The 19,643-nt window shown below is 55.3% G+C and overlaps 3 protein-coding genes across 6 annotated transcripts in view; 1 reads left to right on the forward strand and 2 right to left on the reverse strand.

The window, feature by feature from the left end:
* ABHD8 (abhydrolase domain containing 8) overlaps nucleotides 1-3,070 on the forward strand; it is an 11,094-nt gene extending 8,024 nt beyond the window's left edge. For all 3 annotated transcript variants that reach the window (XM_038566914.1, XM_038566912.1, XM_038566913.1), the window contains 3 exons: nucleotides 836-1,006; nucleotides 1,141-1,357; nucleotides 2,390-3,070. In XM_038566914.1, coding sequence (XP_038422842.1) covers nucleotides 836-1,006; nucleotides 1,141-1,357; nucleotides 2,390-2,560 — 559 coding nt within the window. In that variant the 3' untranslated portion in view covers nucleotides 2,561-3,070. The remainder of the gene's footprint in view (nucleotides 1-835; nucleotides 1,007-1,140; nucleotides 1,358-2,389) is intronic.
* A 1,589-nt stretch (nucleotides 3,071-4,659) lies between these two features.
* ANKLE1 (ankyrin repeat and LEM domain containing 1) lies at nucleotides 4,660-8,957 on the reverse strand. The gene is made up of 9 exons (XM_038565361.1): nucleotides 8,896-8,957; nucleotides 8,677-8,829; nucleotides 8,281-8,386; nucleotides 7,970-8,120; nucleotides 6,921-7,733; nucleotides 6,591-6,762; nucleotides 6,133-6,292; nucleotides 5,898-6,027; nucleotides 4,660-5,648 (listed from the first exon to the last, which is right to left on the reverse strand). The coding sequence occupies exons 1-9, from the start codon at nucleotides 8,955-8,957 to the stop codon at nucleotides 5,476-5,478; spliced, it is 1,920 nt and encodes a 639-aa protein (XP_038421289.1). The 3' UTR covers nucleotides 4,660-5,475.
* A 1,390-nt stretch (nucleotides 8,958-10,347) lies between these two features.
* BABAM1 (BRISC and BRCA1 A complex member 1) lies at nucleotides 10,348-18,439 on the reverse strand. Of its 2 annotated transcripts, none has more exons than XM_038566923.1 (9): nucleotides 18,345-18,439; nucleotides 16,231-16,587; nucleotides 15,181-15,239; nucleotides 14,410-14,530; nucleotides 14,249-14,327; nucleotides 13,446-13,470; nucleotides 11,697-11,826; nucleotides 11,413-11,499; nucleotides 10,348-10,800 (listed from the first exon to the last, which is right to left on the reverse strand). In XM_038566923.1, exons 2-9 carry the CDS (start codon nucleotides 16,534-16,536, stop codon nucleotides 10,597-10,599), a joined length of 1,011 nt encoding a protein of 336 aa, XP_038422851.1. In that variant the 5' UTR covers nucleotides 16,537-16,587; nucleotides 18,345-18,439; the 3' UTR covers nucleotides 10,348-10,596. The 2 variants fall into 2 exon arrangements, with proteins under 2 accessions (XP_038422851.1, XP_038422852.1); XM_038566924.1 differs by lacking the exon at nucleotides 18,345-18,439 and adding an exon at nucleotides 16,976-17,012.
* Between the last annotated feature and the right edge of the window lie 1,204 nt (nucleotides 18,440-19,643).

Genomic DNA, 19,643 nt, shown 5'->3' on the forward strand with positions numbered 1-19,643 from the left:
AAATGGGTGTGGCTGTCTTCCAATAAAACTTTATTTACTAAATAATTTACAAATTTACAAAATGATAAACTTAGTTTAGGTAAACCAAATGGCTAGCAGCACCGGCCGTTTGCCAAATGAACCCGGCTTTAGAGGGACTGAGGAGCTGGACCCTGGGGGCTCTTCAAGTCTGTACCTTTCTGCCCTGCATAAGGCAGGCTGGTGTGCCATGCCCAGAGGCCAGAGACAGAGAGAGGATCCTTATGGGCAAGGGATGCGTAGGAAATAAGGACGTTCTCTGAGAAACCAGAGTCACAGTGTGATTGGATTGCTTTCTTAACAATGACAATAAGTGGGCAGCCCCAGTGGTGCAGCGGTTTGGCGCCGCCTGCAGCCTGGGGTGTGATCCTGGAGACCCGGGATCGGGTCCCACATCGGGCTCCCTGCATGGAGCCTGCTTCTCCCTCTGTCTGTGTCTCTGCCTCTCTCTCTCTCTCTCTCTGTCTATGAATAAATAAATAAAATCTTAAAAAAAAAAACAATGACAATAAGTAATTCTTAACCCCTTTGGGGGTCATAGCAGCTTTGAGGATCTGATGAAAGTTCTGGATTTGGATCTTCTCTCCAAAAAGAAGGAAAAAAATTCACTCTCAACATATACAGTCTTATATTTGGGGGCACTCAAGATGCTCCACCCATCCCTCACTCCCATCTGGTGCCTGTTCTGGCTCCAGGGGAAGGATATTGGCTCTCAAGGACCTGTCTCTGGGTGAGGGGAGGGCATTAACTCCCTCACTGCCTGTATCCTGCTGACCACCACCCTTCAACCCTCCCGTCACCCACTACCCACCGGCAGTGTCTCCTTCTGCACGTTCCTGGCACATGAGTACCCAGACCTGGTGCACAAGGTAATCATGATCAACGGCGGGGGCCCCACGGCATTGGAGCCCAGCTTCTGTTCCATCTTCAACATGCCCACATGTGTCCTGCACTGCCTATCACCTTGCCTGGCTTGGAGCTTTCTCAAGTGAGTCACCCCAGCCCTGGCATCTCCCTGAGTTGGGTGGGAGGGGAGGCTGTATTGCTGCTGGGATGGGCATTGGGGGCACCCCTGGTGGCCAAGCTGGCACGAGGGCTCCAGGAGTGCCTCCCCACCACCAGGGCTGGCTTCGCCCGCCAAGGAGCCAAAGAGAAGCAGCTGCTGAAGGAAGGCAATGCGTTCAACGTGTCATCCTTCGTTCTGCGAGCCATGATGAGTGGCCAGTACTGGCCTGAAGGTGACGAGGTCTACCATGCTGAGCTCACTGTGCCCGTCCTGCTCGTTCATGGCATGCACGACAAGTTTGTGCCCGTGGAGGAAGACCAGCGCATGGCCGAGGTAGGGCCTTGGCACCACACCCCCCAAGTCCCCTGCTCATGCACCCCTGGAGGATTTTGCTGGTGCTCCAGCCCCAGGGAAAGGAAAGCTTAGATTGAGAGTGGCATCCAGAATGTGGGGCTGCCCTGAACGGGTATTAGGATTCTGTGTCCCCATGGTATATCAAAGGTGCTCTTCACAGCTGGGATTTGTGTAAGTGACCAGGGACACTACATAATTCTGGGAGAGGGTGGGTCAGAGGATCTTTAGATCAGAGACTACCAAGTCTTGGGATCCACAGCACTTGGAATAGCTCTGGACCAGCAGTTCTTAACCAGCAGGGATTCTAACCCCCAGGGGACATTGGAAATATCTGCAGACTTTTTTGGTTTTCACGAATGGGGAGGAGGGGCTTCTGGTATATAGTGGGTGGATGCCAGGGATGCCGTTCAACATCCTTTAATGAACAGAATGGCTCCACAGCAAAGGATGTTCCCACTCCAAGTGTCAGCAATGCCAAGGTCGAAAACCCTGGCATGAGAGACCTTGTCTTCCTCTCTCAGTGGTTCTCACCCAGCGGTGAATTTGCTCCCTAGGGATATCCAGCAAGGTCTGAAGACATTTTAAGTTATCACACTGTGTGGTGGGGGGGCATGGGACACTGCTACTGGCATCTAGTGGGTCAAGGCCAGGGGTGCTGCTCAACATCCACAGTACAACGGGCAATGCACCCCCCGCCCCCCCCCCCCCAATGATGATCCTGCCCTATATGTCAGTAGGTTGAGAAATCCTGCTCTGGATATATTGTAGTCACGTCATAAATGTTGAATGAATATTGAGTTGAGCTCCACTGGGGCAACAGGCTGTCCTCCAGCTCCCCCTTGGGTGGAAGTAGAGGGATGAAGGGTAGACCACAGGAGGGACTTCCTAAGGCTGCAGGTCTGGTGTGGATGGGCTTGGGTATCCCAGGGCAGCCTGGCCCCCCACAGCACCATTCTGCCTTTGCCACCCTAAACCTGTGCCTTCCCATCCGCCCTCCCCGCTCCCCTCCAGATCCTGCTCCTGGCCTTCCTGAAGCTCATTGATGAAGGCAGCCACATGGTGATGCTGGAGTGTCCGGAGACGGTCAACACGCTGCTCCACGAATTCCTGCTCTGGGAGCCCGAGCCCTCGCCCAAGGCCCTGCCCGAGCCCCTGCCCGCGCCCCTGGAAGAGAAGAAGTAGCCGCTGGGCCGGCCGGGCATCGCTTGGTGAGCCGAGGAGCAGCAGGAGGAAGCCAGGAGCCGCCCCACGGCCGCAGCGCGGACCACCCGGGCGGGCTGTTCGCTCCGGTGGGCGGAGTCAGGCCAGGGGGACGCCCCCAGGCCAGCTGGGTAGGGCATGGCATTCTCGGGAGCCCAGTGGATACACACCGCTCTCCGCTTCCATCCTGCCGGACCCATCGGTGTGTTGGGGCCGGGGCCGGAACCCCCGTGGAGGATGACCTTGTACAGAAGCCCCTGCCTCTCAACGCCACGGCCGAGGCAGGCCCCCCCACCCCGCTCTGTCTTCCGTGTCAGCCGTGCTTGATCCTGGGACCCTAGCGGCCCCGCCTCATTGCCCGAGCCCCTCCCCACCCCCCAGTTCTTGGCGCTGGGAGCTATTGTTGCCCAAGGGGGGGAGGGATAGGGGGGCTGGCGCCACCGAACCTGCACATCTCAACTTGTAACTCAATAAAAAGAAGTGACAATCTGAGTCTCCGCACCTGTGCTGGGTGACCGCAGGGCGGGGCCGTCGTGAGCCTGTTTCCCCACCTGCAGCCCGGGCTGATGCGGGCGCCACCCCCTCAGGGCTGACTCGCCAAGTGAGGGCGTTGGCCGGCCAGGCTCGCTTCCGAGTTCTCGCTCCCTCCCTCAGAACACAGGGGCTGCTTGGGCAGGATTCCCGGAGCAGAGGCAGATGGTGAGCTCCTGTCCCTGGAAGGCAGGAAGCCGTCCAACTGAGGTTCATACAGCGGTTAAGATGAGGATCAGTAGATGTTGCATGGGTTGGAGAGGCTATAATTGAGTGCCACCTGTATACGAAGCCCTGTGCCTGGCACCATCGGGTCATTGAATCCCTTCTATCCCATGCCACTCAGCAAGTTGGTACCTCTTACTATCCCATTTTATCTTTCAACTTGGTTGAAGATCGATTTTGTCATGAAGACTGGTGGGTGGTGGTTGTTGTTGTTTTTGGCTCTTTTTTTTAAGCCAACAAATCAGTCTTTTCATGTTCTGCAGAAGGATTTTCTGCCCTGCAGCCATGCTCCTTCTCCTGTATATTTTTTAAGGTATGTATCTCGAGGTACACCTGTGGCTGTGTGAACAGTGGGAAGGGAGCATACTCTCTTTAGTTACTGCATCTTTGGTCGTTTCCCCACTGGTTTGTAAGCCCACCTTTAGTTTAGACTTGAGTTCTCTGGGGGCGCTGTTTTCCACTAGCAAATTCCAGAGACTTTTTTTAAATTGCCTCAGCCGGGGGTAGGGGTGGGGGTAAGTGAGTGGAGTCCACTGGCACCTAGCAGGTGGAGCACCAGGGATGCTGCCCTCATACCTTACAATGCACAGGATGGGCCCTACCGCAAAGAATAATTTGGCCTCAAAAGTCAGTAGGGTGCACACTGGGAATCCTATTAGATGAATTTCATCTCTTTTGGGTCTTTGGAGGCGGGGGTGTCTCTGGATTCTCTACCAGTGACTTGTGAATTCCTGGGCATATGGCACACTTCTAAATTGCTATCACTTTATCAAGAGACTTGGTGTCTGGGAAGCCTTCCGGTCTTATACATGAGGAAAGGGAAGTCCAGAGAAGTTTCTTCAGTTGGGTTAAATGGTAGAGCCCAGGGGCACCCGGGTGGATCAGCTGGTTAAGTGACGGACTCTTCATTTCTGCTCAGGTCATGATCTCAGGGCCATGGGTTCAAGCCCTGTGCTGGCTCCGCTCAGCAGTCCTCTTGAGATCCTCTCTCCCTCTGCCACTCCCAACCCCCACACCTGAGCTGTCTCTAAATAAATAAATATATTTTTTAAAAAAATAAATAAAAGCCCAGATGCACTCCAGAGGCCTGCCCCCTAATTACCATACCTGCTAGTCCACAAGAGTAGCCAGGGGCTCAACCTGGAGGAACTGAGGCAGGGGGAACCTTTGCCCAGGTCACATCCCACCCCCCACAGGACCTGGTTCGCTGAGCTACGATGATGGGCAGGTGGTCAACCCAATGAGGCGACATACCCTCCCAACTCTAAATACACTAAAGGCTTTGAAGAAGCAACTTCCAGAAAATAAAATGATCCCATCAACACTTCACCAGGATGGCAGCTTGGCATTTACTAAAGTTCTTAACATATGTGAAGTCTGAAATTGCATAGCATCACCAGGAAGTCACTGTTATTTATTGCATTTTATAGCGGAAGAAACAGTTTCAGAGAAGCAACAGAGACCCGAGTTGCATTGCTATCCTGAGGAGGGCTCGCCCACACCCCAGCCGACCTCCCCGGTTCTGCCCACACGTCACCACACACAGTTGGCCTCTCAACAGCATCACGGCACCTCCCTTTCCCCAGAGACTTTCCACCTGCAGGGCTCTGAGCCACACAATGTATTTCACAGCTTCATTTATCCCCATCTCCACAATGACCCGCTGAGGTAGGACTTGTCGCTGTCTCCATTGTACGAAAAAGGAAACTGAGCCTCAGAGAGACAAGTTATTGGTCTGAGGTCCCAGAGCTGGGAAGCAGAGAAATCTGGCTCTTGAGTTTGGCTGATTCCCCCAGCCCATCCCACATGTGAGTCCCCTGTGTCTGGGAGATAAAAGTAGACTCCACAGACAGGACCAAGCTGCCAAAGCACTAGCATGTTCTGAAGCACTGGAATGTTCCAAAGATCCTCTGGTTCCCTACTTGTTCACTCATGACAGGAAGCTCCAACAGTTCTATCTGTAACAAAGTCCTCCCACAGCTTCAGGGGAAGATCCACCCTGCTACCCGCCTCCCCGTCACCCCCACAGCCCACTGCCCCTGGCAGCCTTCTGGAGATGGGTGGCTGCTGTCAGCATGGGGTGGCTGAAACATTCAAACACCCTGATCTCTACCTAGGCTGGATGGCCAACTCCCCAGTACTCAGCCACGTGCCTGGATGTCCTGGGGCCGCAGCTCTCGTTCACCCTCAGCCAAGAAGACAAGGAGGGCACGGTGCAACAGATGCACCCCCAAGCGGCGGCGCCGGGTGGCTGGCCAGTTCGCCACTACTCCATAGTAATGTCCTTGTTTCTGGTTGGTCAGCATCTGGATCCCTGGAGAGATTAAGAGTCAGACATCCTTGGAAACCCCTGGCAGATGTGACTGTAAACCCACTGCATATTGCTCTTAAGCAGGGACAAACCAATAGAGCAGAATATGTACGTGTGCAGGTACATAGTTGGTGCTCAATGATTGTTCATTGGACGAATAAATAAAGAGCTCTGAGAGGAAAGGGGTGAGGTAATCAGTAGATGAAGTGCCCCACATGTGACCCCACCCCACCCCACGAGCCAGGCATTTACCTAGAGCCTCCACAAGACACGCCTCTCGAGTATAAGCCTCCACAGCAATCACGTGTTGGAAGCAATGCAGGGAGACAACACCACGACCACTGGCCCAAATCTCCAAGATCTGACGCACTTTGGGGCAGGCCTAGGTGGCCAGGGTGGGGTTAGGGGCCTGCCCTCTGATCCCTTCTTCTTTCACCTCCCCATGGCCCAGGTGCCCCTGTCATGACCCTGATCCTTAACCTCACACCTGCTTTCCTGGCCGCCGATGGAGCCTGAGGGCCTCCCTGAGGTGGAAATCTGGCCGGGCCCGTGTCCCTTTCCCCACGTAGAAGATGGCACGAACAAAGGCCCGAAGGCATTCAGCCTGGGTCAGTGAGAAGGCTCGAGCTGGCAGGTCCTGAGTCTCCCTGGATGAAGGGAATTGCTCAGAGAGGAAGAAGTGATGAGAGTTGCCTGGGAGACAGTTTCTAAGTTCCCAGAGCAACTTGAATCTATGTCCAGTGATCCCCATTTGGTAAGGTGGAGAGAGTGGTGGGTGCTTCCCAAGGACTCAGCTTGAACTAGGTCTAAACAACCTTTTATAGATATAGATAAAGAAGCTGATGACCAGATAGGGCCAGTCCCCCTTTTAAAGATACAAAGCAAATAAGAACCAATCCCAGAATTTTCCAGCTCCCACCTCCAGGTCATCCCAGCCCCAAGTACCTCGGGTCCATCAGTAGATACGTGAAACTGGACTTTATGAGCCCCTCCCGCCACCTTCTCTTGGGATCTGGACGCTCAAACTGCTGGGTAAGCATATCCTCATCTGCCTGGGCATCTGGGATACAGCCTGTCCGCAGGGCTTCGGCCAGCTCTGGGCTGTGCCCTGAAAAGTCTGAGCCCAGGGTTGGGGCGGGGGGTGCAGTGAGGACTGAGTCAAGGCAGACAGAAGGGGCTGTCCCCAGAGACAAATAGAGCAGGTAGGACTAAGAGACAGAAGTCCCAGGAATTCCTGGAGGCTCCTTAGACGTGGGATGCCCTGAACAGACTAACCAGGAGCAGCTTCTTGGTGGGCTTCTTCCAGCCGTCGGAGGTGGTATGGCCGAGTGAAGGGTGTGATGGGGCCCAAGCTCTCACCAAGTGCTTGGAGCCCTCGCAACAGCTCCAGGTCAGACATGGCAGGGACCAGAGGGCACCAGCAAGAGGGGACAGAGTCCCTGTCACCTGTGGAGCTTACTTCATCCTCCGTCAGCCAGAGAGCAGCCACATCACTGTCAAGGGACACCTCTTCATCTTTTAGGGAGGGGGAGTCAGGGAGTCCAGGCAGTGGTTCCAGAGGAGGGCTTTGGGCAGGGCTTCCAACAGGGACAGATACGGGGGTTGGGGAGGCATCTGAAGAGGTCAGAGTCAAAGACCGCAGACGGGTATTTAGTTCTGCCTCCCTGTCTGCCATGGCAGCTCGATGCACTGGCTGTGGGGTACCTGGAGACCTTGGCATCCTCTGGGAAGATTGAATATCAGGCAGGAGTCCCTGCTCGGCCCTGGGTAATGACCCAGCCCCCGAGGCGGTGTCCAGGGCTGGGTCTTCAGTTCCAGAGGCTTCAATCGCGGTGACAAAGGACGTATCTGAGCTGCAGTCCCATTGGCCTGGGGGGGACTCCAAGCCGCTATCACTGTCAGCAATCTCAGGCTGGACAAGGAGGCTGTCCAGCAATCTCAGGCTGGACAATCTCAGGCTGGACAGTCTGGGGCTGGCCTCCAGGCACATGTCCCTGCCATCACTTCTGCCCACTGCTGTGGAGCCTGGTGTCACACAGGGAGGTGCAGAGCGGCTGGTGTCCAGTCCCTTTCCCCAGGGGTCTGGGCCTGAAGTAAGGGATGAGAGTGAGGGTCAGACAGGAGGGGTGAAGAGAGCCAGAGCCAGAGATGGCGGTTGGATCAGACAGGAGGAGGCAGCTGGAGTCGCAGGGAGGAGGGAAAGTCAGAGACAGACAGCTTGCAGGAGACATCGTATGTGAGACAGAACCAGAGAGTGGACATCAGAGGGACGCGCAACAGTGGATGAGAGGTTGAGTCCCCGAGGACGCGCAGGTCCCCCTCACCGTCGGGCTCGGGCTCGGGCTCAGGCTCCTCCCTCTCTACCCCGGTCGGGGTCGAGGTCCTGGTCCGCCTCTGCCTCTGGAACTCGCGAAGGACGTGCGCGCAATCCCGGTGTCCCTGCTGCTCGGCCAGGTCCAGCGGCCGCAGTCCGTCCTGCGGCGGCGCGGTCAGCAGGGGGCCCCCGAGGCCCTCCTCCCTCCTTTCCTCCTTGCCGCCCTCCCTCCCTCCCTCCCTCCCTCCCTCCCTCGCTCGCTCGCTCTCCCCCCTTCCTCCCTCCGGGTCTGCCGGGCCCCTGCCCGCGGTGGGCTCCCACCTGGTCGCGCAGCGCGGGGTCGGCTCCATGGCCCAGCAGTAGCTCCAGGCCACGGCGGCAGCCCCAGGCGGCAGCCACGTGCAGCGGCGTCAGCGCCTCGACCGATCTGGGGCAGGAGGGCAGGAGCGGCCAGCGTTGGAGGGAATGTGCGCTCGGCCTCCGCGCCCCGGAACCCATCGCCATCCCCCAGCCGGGTACCCCAACCTTGGATCCTAGGCTCTGCGCCCCCTGGCAGGCCGGGAGCCGCCCCCGAGATCCCCAAGCCCCAGCCTTGGGCCCCGCGTCTCCGCCCCCGGGCTGTGGGACGCCCTGTCCCAGCCTCCCAGGCCTCGCCCTCGGGCTCGGGCGCCCCCTCCCCCGCGCGGCTCACCGCCCCGGGCCCGGGCCCAGCCTCACCGAGCGTTGGCGTCCCCGCCGCGGCGCAGCAGGGCTTCGAGGCAGCGCAGGCCGCGCGGGTGCCGGGCTCCGGCGGCGAGGTGCATGGCCGCCGCGCCATCCGCGAGCAGCCGGTTGGGGTCGGCGCCGCGGCTCAGCAGCTCCTCCACGGCCCTGCGGACGGGGACGTCAGAGGGGGCCCCGGGCCTCGGCCCGCCCCCGCCCGGTGGGCGCCCTCACCGCGGCTCGTCCTCCCGCAGCGCTGCCCGAAGCCGCTGCGCCAGGCCGGCCCCCGCGTCCATGCCGGGCCCCGCAGCCCCGCGGCCTCGCCCGCCCGCTTCCAACTTCCCGCCGCGCCCTGGTGCGCACGCGCCGCCCCTCCCCTGCCTCGGGTCTGCGCGGGCCGGGGCCGCGCGGGGTCCGCCGAGCCGACCTCCGCCGCAGGGGCGTCCGCTGCGGGGCCGGGAGCTCCGGGGCCTCCGGGGCCCGTGACGCCGAGTGGCGCTCAAGCCGGGCCTGCGGCCGCCGATAAACACGGGGCGGGTGGAGGCCGCCGGGCGTGCCGTTATCTCGTGTCAAAGCGGGAAACGCGAACTCCCCTGATGGGCGGGGTGGAGCCGCGTCCTGGGTCCGGAGGTGCGCATCGGGCAGCAGGTCTCCCGGAACGTCCCGCCCAGGCCGCCTCCCTGGCTATGTAAGGCTCCAGTGAACGGCTCTCGTCTCCATCCCTGTGTTGCTGATTATCTATCACTCCCGGGGAAACGGGGGCTCATTACTTTGGAGCGCTGGGCCGCTGGGGGCCTTCATTTTCCCATCTGCACGATGGGAGGATAGACCCAGGCTGATGTGAAATTGAACGAGTTTCACCACAGGGGCCTGGCACGTAGGTGCCCAACAAATGTTCATAGGGAGGAAAAGCTGTTGCTCCACAAAAGCTGTTCCTGTTGTACGAGAACCTAGCCGCTAAACTTGTTTTCACAATCGCTCATTATCCAGGAAGATAGTAGAGTGGTAGACCTGTTGTATCTGTCTCTGGTCTCCTCTCCTCTGGGGCAAACCCATACGATTTCCTGAAAGACCAATAGTCCCTTTCCAGAAGAGAGGCTTGATCGAGTCCTGGCCAATTAGAGCATCCCACAGCTCTAGCCCGGGATTGGGCCAATAAGGTTACCCCACCCAGGCAAGGCCAGTTGGGAGGAGATGTTGGGAGCCCTCTCTTCACCTGGGCTGTAGTCTGGGGAGGGGTCACAGACCTTTCCGTGGTCTAGGAGAAAAGCAGGGCACATTGAACACCAATCATGCAAGATATTTCAGCCCACCCCAACGGCATTATTGTCTGAACAACTGAATATAGCCAACCCTAAAACTTCACTTTTTTTTTTTAAGTTTATTTATAATTTTTTATTTTATGTATTTATTCATGAGAGACACACACACACACAGAGGCAGGGACACAGGCAGAGTTGAGAAGCAGGCTCCATGCAGGGAGCCCAATGTGGGACTTGATCCCGGGACTCCAGGATCACACTGGGCGGAAGGCAGGCGCTAAACCGCTGAGCCACCACTCAGGGAAACCCCACTTCACTTTTTATCACTTTTTTTGGTTTCACAAAAACCAAAGGATTCTCTTTTCTGTTCAGTGGGTAAGTTTATCACTTGTAACCAAAAAGATCCAAATTAACACAATGTAACTGTTGTGGACCTGGGTTAGGGATTCTCAGATTTTTATTTTGATGACAAAAGTCACACAGGGGAGAATAAAACTTACAGTGGACAAACTGCTAGTGGGAGGAGGGCTGGAAAACATGGGGAATGAGTGCCCAGAGTCCCCAGGAGCCTCCTGGAACCCTCCCTACCAAGGTGCCACACAGCCTACTTTGAGACCCATTCTCCAAGCCCAGGGCTTCACCGCATGGGAAGGCGGAGACGCACAGGGATGGTTCAGACGGTGGCTTCAACCTCAGTGGCTTCATCATCCTCTTCCAGCAGGCTGTAGGAGGCATGACTCTGGCAGGGCCGCTGCAGTGGGTGAGCCAGCAGCTTGGCCATACAGTTGTGCAGCTCAAGGGCTGGCCCGGCTAGCGCCACCTCATACTTGTAGCTGGTACCCTTGGTATCCAGGCTGCCCATGAAGGCAAACATGTCCTGTGGGGCCAGGGAGGGGCTATCAGGATTCCCCTGATAGATCCCTCTCTGCCCCTGTAAGGGTTCCCAGAGGAGGGGGCATCAGGGATGGGTTCTGAAGCCTGGAGAGGAGTTTCCCAGAAAGAAAACATTCCCACACTCAGCACATATTCCTTGCCACCCACCTGGTGTTAGACCCAACAGGTCTCAGTTCTGGAGACCCTAGTTTGGAGAGACAGTTAGAGGCTGACTTCCCCCAGCTCCCATGCTAGTGATCCCCAAGGAGCAGAGCCTTTTGGTTTGGGTGCTGAAGTATGAGTAGGAGCCCATTTCAACTCCCCCTCTTCACAGTAGACTGAGGCTCAGAGGTAAGTGGCCTAATCAAGGTCAGGGCTAGGATGTGAAGGACCAATAGGGCCTGGGGAGGCAGGGAGGGAAGCATGCTGCAAGGGCAAAGGCAGATGGAGAGAAGCCCCTACCAGCTCACAGCAGACAGGTGGAAATGGTTGTTGAGTGACCTACGGACCATGATCCAGCAAGGCCAGGGCACCGGGCATTGCATGCAGCACGGAGATGCATTCAGAGACACCCCACCTATACTCCCTGCCACCCACACCCACAGCAGCCTCTGACCTTCCAGCTCATTTCCTCTTCCTTCTCGTCAGCGCCATTGTGGATGTAAACAACATCGAAGAAGAAGTAGGGGCACTGGAACATTTTCTGTGGGGGGAAGAACACCAGCCTTTGGGGATCAAATCACCCCATACCCCCATGCCCGTGATTCCCTGGCATCTGATTTGGGACTATGGGAACCCATCCATAGGCACCCCAGTTCTTGTAATTGGGAAGTTCCTCCTGGTGTCTAACCATGATGCTGCTGGCTGCAGATATCCCTCCCTTTCTTGGGCCTCACTCACCTTCATGGGCTCCGTCAGGGAGAACTGGGGCTGGCAGGGCGGACGGCTATAGACAAGGATGGTGCGGACCACGTATGGGGGTGGAATTGTCTGCACATTCTCAGTGACTGGCAGCTCAGTCTTCTGCTGGCTGCGTAGCAAAGGTGGGGGACAGGTCAGAGCACACTCCTGAGATCTGCCTCTCATCACCCTCGGAGAGCTCGGACCCTCCTTGGGCATCCAAAGCCCCAAGTTCACTGCTGCCTCTGAGCCTCCCCGCATGCTGATCCCTCTGCCCTGAGTCCCTCCGCAGCCTCACCCTTCCGCCTGACCTCTCCTGCTCTGTCAGGGAGACTTTGCTGACTCCAAAGCTGGAGTCCACTCTGACCACCCCCTTCATCCTGAACATCCCCCAATCATTGACCTGAGCTGGACCTGTCCCACCAGGCCGGAACAGTCTACCCAATCCTATCTGCTAAGTTAGCACCCAGGTCCCTAAGTGGCCACGGCTGGATCTCACACCGGCAGAGGGTATTAGGCAGACAGAGCACTAGAGTCTTTAATATATGAAAAGTAAATCTGATCATCAGTAAGAAAAAAGCTGACACCTCGCTAGAAAAATAGGCAAACGGGACAAATGGACAAATCAATGCCGGAATACTGAGTGGCTTACAAGTCAAAGACTCAAAGAAAGCACGGTGACAGTACCAGGGCCCGCTTGCCACGCTCAGACAGGAGGAACCTTCAGCAGTGGGAAGGGCCCCAGTGTCGGTGGGGAGTACACAGTTAGTTTCCTTGGAAAGTGCTCTGGTAAACTCAGGCAGATCAAAAATATGCACCCCTTTGATCCAGCATGTCTTCCATTGGGAATTTACAGGATGCATTCACTTGCAAACTTTGCCAGGACACTTGTTCCAGGTTAACCACGATGGAAAAGGCAACACAAGATCCACATCCACCATGAGGAGGCAGGTCAAAACAGGGGTTTTTGGACTATTAAGGGTCTGTAAGCTCAGGATGGTTTTTATATTTTTAAAATGGCTGGGGAGAAAAAATCAAAAGAACAGTTTTGTGACTTGTGGAAATGACATGAAATTAGAATTTCAGTGTTCATGACATTCATTACGTTTTATTGAGACACGACCACGCACGTGGGTAGGCTTTGGGACTGCTTTCAGACCACTTGGGCAGAATCCAGTCATCGTGACCCAGACCAGGTGGCCTGCAGAGCTGAAAATATTTACTGTCCGGCCCTTCACAGAAAACAGGTGCTGGGATCCCTGGGTGGCGCAGCAGTTTGGCGCCTGCCTTTGGCCCAGGGCGCGATCCTGGAGACCCAGGATCGAATCCCACGTCGGGCTCCCGGTGCATGGAGCCTGCTTCTCCCTCTGCCTGTGTCTCTGCCTCTCTCTCTCTCTCTGTGTGACTATCATAAATAATAAATAAAAATTAAAAAAAAAAAGAAGAAGAAAACATGTGCTGCCCTGTGGGTTAAAAGCATAGAGTGGGGCAACCCTGGTGGCCCAGCGGTTTAGTGCCACCTTCAGCCCAGGGTGTGATCCTGGAAACCCAGGATTGAGTTCCACGTTGGGCTCTCTGCATGGAGCCTGCTTCTTCCTCTGCCTGTGCCTGTGCATCTGTCTCTCTGTGTCTCTCATGAATAAATAAATAAAATCTTAAAAAAAAAAAAAAGAAAAACATGGAATGGGGGACCTCAGGGCCACCATGGGACTAACATGGAAGGCGAAGTGCGGGGAAGGCAGTACTTACATGAGGCTGAAGAGACCTTCCAGATCTGGCAGGGATGCTAAGGAGAAGGCTGGTGGCAGAGCATGGGTGGGAAGCAGAGGGTGGTTTCCCTCATCCTGATGTCAGGAGGGCCTGGGCGCCCTCATGCCTAGTGCCGGGTACCACTGTGCAGGAGATGTGCTGGGTGATGCTGGCCCAGTTGCTTGCCCTGTCTGAGCCTGTGCTCCCTCAGCACAAATCAGAAAACAGGATGCCGGCACCGGATGCCCTGAAAACTCTTCCTGACTCACAACCAGGGCAGCTATCCTCACAATGGAAGAGCCACGGTGTCCCCGTCTCCTGCCTCCTGACACTCAGCCTTGTTTCCTAATGCACAAGGATCACTTTCTAAGTTTTGGGCTTTACATGAGCCTTTTGTGCTCAAACTAGCATAAAATGTGCTGTGCCCAGGTTACAGGGGCTGTAGAAGTGACTGTGACTTTCTAGTCACGTATCACCATTTATTGAACACAAATTGTATACTTGGCCCTGTATAGAAAGCTCCCCATGTGTGTGGTTTTGCCATCTAGGGTCCAATCAGTTGGTTTGGCTTTTATATTGACTTTATCTTAACAGCAACCCCCTGAGGAAAGAGGTTTCATGCCTCTCCTTTTACAGATGAAGAAACAGGTTCAAAGAGGTGACTTGCCTAAGCTTGTCACAGCAGAACTGCGATCTGGACCTGAGCCAGTCTCAGCCAGCCCCCCATGGCTCAGGCTTCTGGGGTTCCAAGACCAGAAGAACAGCCCAGTCCCCTCTAAGGGCACCCCTGCCTGAAAGGATACTGAAGGTGGAGCAGGAAGCCGTCTCTAGGTCATAGAGGCAGCTGCAGAGCTCCCGGGGATCAGAGGTCAGGCCGGACAGCTGCAGGGAAGCACAAATCTCAGCAAGGTGCCTTCCTGCCCCTAGGGAGCCCCGAGGCACCCAAGCCCTGCCCCAACCTCACCCAGGCGATGTCATCATTCACCACCACCAGCGCAAACTCATGGCTCTTGTCGATCTTGTGTTTTGTCCGCACAAACATCTCAATCATCTTCTGGGAGACATTGAGGGCATTGGTTTTGGAGCTGGGGAGGCACAGAAGAAGGGGGTGGTTAAGGCAAGGCCTCCCAGTCTGGAGGCCGTCTCCTCAGCTGCCAATTCTGGGGAGCCCTCCACTAGGCACTGGAGGCCCAGGCCATGCAGCGGGCAGGTGGCAGAGTCCAGCCACCTCTCTCCAGCCTCTGGCCTCTCCAAGTGGGTTTCTCTGGCCAGCCTGGGTCTCCCCCAGGCCTTCACAGAGCCACAGATGGCTAGGGGTGGCAGCAAGGGGAAGACGGGCTTGTCCTCGGCATCCCCTTGGACCCTATCCAAGCCTGGTCACCAACCCCAGAATCCCAGCAGCTCAGGGCAGGGGCTTCAGGGTCAGCTAGGCCTGGGTCTGAGTCCCCACTCTGAGACCTTGGGGAAGTCACTTCACTTCTTAGGAGTTTCTGAGTCATTGCTGTGCCACGGGTGCCACATGGCAGCTCTCAAAGGCTTGGAACAGAGCCCTGGGGGGTTACAGCTGTATTATGCTCGGTTGCCATCACTACTCTCTGACAGCACCAGGCCCCAGGCCAGGCCAAGCTGCTATGAGTCTCAGAAAGAGGGACAGCCCTGAGTTGTTTGAGCTGCCTTCCTCCCACCCACCCCAAGCCGTGGCTGCATTATTCAAGCCCCCAGATGTATCTCTTACCCATTGAATGACTCCAGCTTTGAAAGGGACATTTCCTCTGACAGGTCCAGGCAGATGATCTGCAAGAAGGTTGGAGGGAGGCAAGGGCACTGTGAGTGGAAGAACCTAGCGACTGGACATCAACACCAGCCCCTGCTGCGCTCTGGCAGCCCTTCTCCCAGCACTTCTGCCTGAAAAGGTGGTGGGATGACCCCCACTTCCCAGCCAAGCAACCTACTTTCGAAGACAGCGGTTCAGGGAAAAGAACACTAGACATGGAGTCCAGGTTTATGAGAGAATAAAGGAACCAGAGGATGTCTGACACAGAACAAGAAAAAGGTGGAGTGAGTTGAACTATGCCCCAGCCCCCACCCAGATATGCTCACCCAGAACCTCAGAATGTGCCTTCTTTTCGAATCAGGGTATTTGCTCATGGAACTAAGATACAGATCTTGAGATAAGATAAAGATCCTGATCCAGGGGTATCTGGGTGGCTGGGATGACAGGAGCATCTGACTCTTGATTTCAGCTCGGGTCATGGTCTCAGGGTCATGAGATCCAGCCCTCCATCGGGCTCCCCTATCAGCGGGGAGTCTGCCTAATATTCTTTCTCCCTATCTCTGCCCTTCCCCTTACCCACACTCTTTCTCTTGATCTCAAATAAATGATTTGAGATCTGATTCAATGGCAAGTGTCCTTATAAGAGAAAGAAGATTCAGAGACACAGATGGGAAGGCCGTGTGAAGAGGAGGCAGAAACTGGGGTGATGCGGCTGCAAGCCAAAGAATGCATGGAGCCCCCAAGGGCTGGAAGGGGTGAGGAAGGATCTCTCCCTATAGCCTTCAGAAGGACAATGGTCCTGCCCATACCTTGATTTCAGACTACTGGCCTCCGGAACAGTGAGAGAATCAATTTCTGTTGTTCTAAGCCACTCAGTTTGTGGTAATTTGTGGTGGTAACCCCAGAAAACGCATAGGAAGTGACTGCAGGGTGAATCCCAAAAAAAGCAAGAGTTTTAAACTTTAAGGTTCTCTAACACCTTCACAGTCACAGGCCAAGCCCCTCACTTACCACCTTCTCTGGACAGTTGACCCTTGGTGTCCGCACCTGGACTTCGGGGGCTGTTGGGGGCACCTGCCAGGGCTTGGGGCCAGCTCCTGGAGGGTTGGGGGTCCCATCATCAGCACTGGCCGCCTCACCCTCACCCTCGCTGCGGCTGCCCACGCTGGCCTGGGCCCCCAGTGCCCGGTCCTCAGCCCCCTCAGGGTTGGAACGTGTGCGGGGCCTGGGCTCAGCTGACTGCTCCTCTTCCTCTTCCTCCTCCTCCTCCTCCTCCTCCTCTTCCTCGGTGGGGCTGTTGGGCTCCGCCACCTCCATGGCCCCTAAGTGGCTGGATGGAGCAGGGTTGGGAGAAGCCAGGATCCTCCCCTTAAGGGTTTTAAAAACATTTGGTTACTGTGCAGGACAGTGCATGAACTGCGTAATGGTTGTAAAAATCAATCCTTTCCAGGCCTCAGTTTCCTCATCTGCAGAACGGGTGCCTGGCACCCCCTCTGACTTAAAGTCTCCCGTTTTTTCTATAGAGCTACCCTCCCCCTTTCCTTGGCCAATGAACAAAACTGGCCACCAGGACTGGCTCAGACATGGGGCATGACCCAATACAGGTCAGTGAGGGGCAGCTGTGGGGCTTCCAATAGCGCTGTTAGGGAAGAGGGACTCGTTAAGAGTTGCAGAGCTGGGAGGATGGAAGTCGGCAGCTGCCAGGAGCCTTTTGCCTCCAAGACAGGAAAGAATACCTACTTGAAGTGATGCTCACCCAGAAAACAGCAGCTAGACCTCTGTGCACCTGGATCCAGCTATGCCCGTAGGAAACTGAATAAAGGACACCTCATTTAAAATGGAGGAGGGAAAAAAATTAAAAAATAAAATAAATAAAATAAAATGGAGGAGGGAGGGCAGCCTGGGTGGCTCAGCGGTTTAGTGCTGCCTTCAGTCCAGGGCATGTTCCCGGAAATCCGGGATCAAGTCTCACGTTGGGCTCCCTGCATGGAGCCTGCTTCTCCCTCTGCTTGTGTCTCTGCCTCTCTCTCTCTCTCTCTCTCTCTCTCTCTCTCTGTCTCTCACGAATAAATAAATAAAATTTTAAAATAAAATTAAAAATGGAGGAGGGAGGCCAAAAGGGGAAGCTCTCACCTCCTACCACAACCGCAGACCCCCACGGGAAGATAGATCTTGCATTCCCAACAGAAAAATACTATAGGGCAGCCCGGGTCGCTCAGCGGTTTAGCGCTGCCTTCAGCCCAGGACCTGATCCTGGAGACCCAGGATCGAGTCCCACATCAGGCTCCCTGCATGGAGCCTGCTTCTCTCTCTGCCTGTGTCTCTGCCACGTGCTCTCTTTCTCTGTGTCTCTCATGAATAAATAAATAAAATCTTAAAAAAAAAGAAAAAGAAAAAGAAAGAAAGAAGACTATACTAACCTAGCATGAAAAGGAAAGAGTTTCTCCTTGCCTGGCAACAGCGCAGCCAATGATAGTCACAGCTCAACCAGTGGAAAGCCACTAAACTTCAAATTCCCAAAGTATTCCAATAGACTTTAGGTTTATGCCCCTCCCAACTCCCCTCCTTTGTTCAGGACTTGCCTAATGCTTTGCTACAGCTTGTGTGTCCTAAATTGTAGTTCTCTACTATTCCCAAACCAACCTCCCTTTGCGGGTAAAGTAACTGACAGTTTTAGTGTGAAGGTTAACAGAGTAATTGGCCGGGGTGCCTGGCTGGCTCAGTCGGTAGAGCGTACCACTCTTGCTTTTGGGGTTGTGAGTTCGAGCCCCTCCTCGGGTGCACAGATTGCTTAAAAAACAAAATAAGACTAATTAGCTCTAGGATTCCCCGCAGCGGGCACTGGGTTGCCCAGGGGTTGTCTGCGCAGGAGGGCACGAATCTAGCTGTTAAAAGTCCCATTGAGGAAAGATGGGACGCCCACAGTGTTCCTCTCGGGGATTGGGTGTGGGCTGCGGAGGATGGTCTGAGTGGCTTGCAATCCCCTCGATCTCTAAGGAAGACCATGTTTCAAGAGGGATGGAGGTTAGCCTGCAGGAGAAACCAGAGCTGAAAGCGGAAGACTCCGGGAAGGCTAGGGGCTGGACCTCTAGGGACAGGACCGCAACCACCCAACCACCTCTCACCGTAGGCTGAGCCTCCCTCCAACTCAGCGGAGAACTGACTAGGAAGCCGCCATCTTTCGCAGCCCGGAAGTGGTGCGGCGCGGCCGCGACGCCTCCTGGGAAATGTAGTTCAGCAAGTCGTAAGGCAGGCGGACAACTGAACGGGGCGGGGGAAAAGGCTGGAGAGCCTTGGAAGCTGATAGGCTGGGACAGCGCTAGGGGGTGGGGTTTGGAATGTGATTGGTTAAAGCAAGACGTGCCAGGGCTTTGATGTTTCTGGCCAAATGAGGGTTCGGTGGTCAGCGCTTCTGCCCTGATAGGCTGGGACGAGGCCTAGTGGAGTGGACTTTTCTATGGACTAGGCTCAAAGGGATGGAGAAGGCCTCACTTGCAATGTGATACACTGAATGCGAGTGACTTGGGCGGGATTTAGACGAAGAGGTAGGGCTAATTGATGATTGGTGGAGCCGACCTGGCCCTCGGCGAGGGGCGGGTTTTTGTGCGCTGAGGTGGGAGTGGCCCACGCCCCAGGCCCTGCCCAGTTATTTAATTCTGCCCCTTATTTTGCATATATTTGCAAACCCCCCAAAATACCAAGCCCAAACTATTTAAAACCACCTTTTCTTCTTCACGCGCACTTCTTCTCTTACCCCCTAACCATTTAAAACCTACTCTGAAAAAATAAAAAATAAAAAAAATAAATAAAACCCACTCTGAGCCGCCTCAGTTTCTTTATGTGTAAAAGGATCAATTAAACCAGCCCTCAGGAGCCAGGTTCTTGGTCACCGACAGCCAGGAGGAGCTATGCAAGCTAAGTCTACAAGAATGGAGAACTTGCTAGAAAAACAATATGAAAGGCATTCCAGAAAGAAGGAATCGCCTTGGCAAAGGTCCTGAGACTTGCAAGAGCCTTGGAGCGATGGAACCTTTAAGAGGTTAATATGGCTGGAGCAGGGGCGCCTGGGTGGCTCAGTGGTTGAGCATCTGCCTTCAGCTCAGGTGGTGGTCCCAGGATGCTGGGATCAAGTTTCACATCAGGCTCTCCGCGGGGAGCCTACTTCTCCCTCCGCCTTGTTTCTGCCTCTGTGTCTCTCATGAATAAATAAATAAAATCTTTTTTTAAAAAAATGGCTGGAGCAGAGGCTAAGAGTGTAGATTTCAATGTGCCTGGGTGCCCCCAAGTCAGAGAATTGCAACTTATTTCCTTACCAGTTTTGGGGACGCAGAAGCAGGAAGACTCAGCCTCCTCTGTCTGTCAGCGGAATGAGGAAGATTCAGGCTACTCCAGGCTCTGCGCAGTTTAAACCAAGTGTAGGGGCA

Source organism: Canis lupus, chromosome 20 (genome assembly GCF_011100685.1).
Source record: "Canis lupus familiaris isolate Mischka breed German Shepherd chromosome 20, alternate assembly UU_Cfam_GSD_1.0, whole genome shotgun sequence".
NCBI classification, from domain to species: Eukaryota; Metazoa; Chordata; class Mammalia; order Carnivora; family Canidae; genus Canis; species Canis lupus.

Bases quoted from the DNA above. Each gene is read 5' to 3' on its own strand.
- ANKLE1 (XM_038565361.1), bottom strand. From the start codon at position 8,957: ATGGACGCGGGGGCCGGCCTGGCGCAGCGGCTTCGGGCAGCGCTGCGG. The intron at 8,830-8,895 runs GTGAGGGCGCCC...CCCCGTCCGCAG, and splicing joins CTGCGGGAGGACGAGCCGCG to GGCCGTGGAGGAGCTGCTGA. The intron at 8,387-8,676 runs GTGAGGCTGGGC...CTCCTGCCCCAG, and splicing joins GGCGGGGACGCCAACGCTCG to ATCGGTCGAGGCGCTGACGC.
- BABAM1 (XM_038566923.1), bottom strand. From the start codon at position 16,536: ATGGAGGTGGCGGAGCCCAACAGCCCCACCGAGGAAGAGGAGGAGGAG. The intron at 14,531-15,180 runs GTAAGAGATACA...GTGCCTCCCCAG, and splicing joins AAGCTGGAGTCATTCAATGG to CTCCAAAACCAATGCCCTCA. The intron at 13,471-14,248 runs GTATCCTTTCAG...CATCCCTGCCAG, and splicing joins GGCTTCCTGCTCCACCTTCA to ATCTGGAAGGTCTCTTCAGC.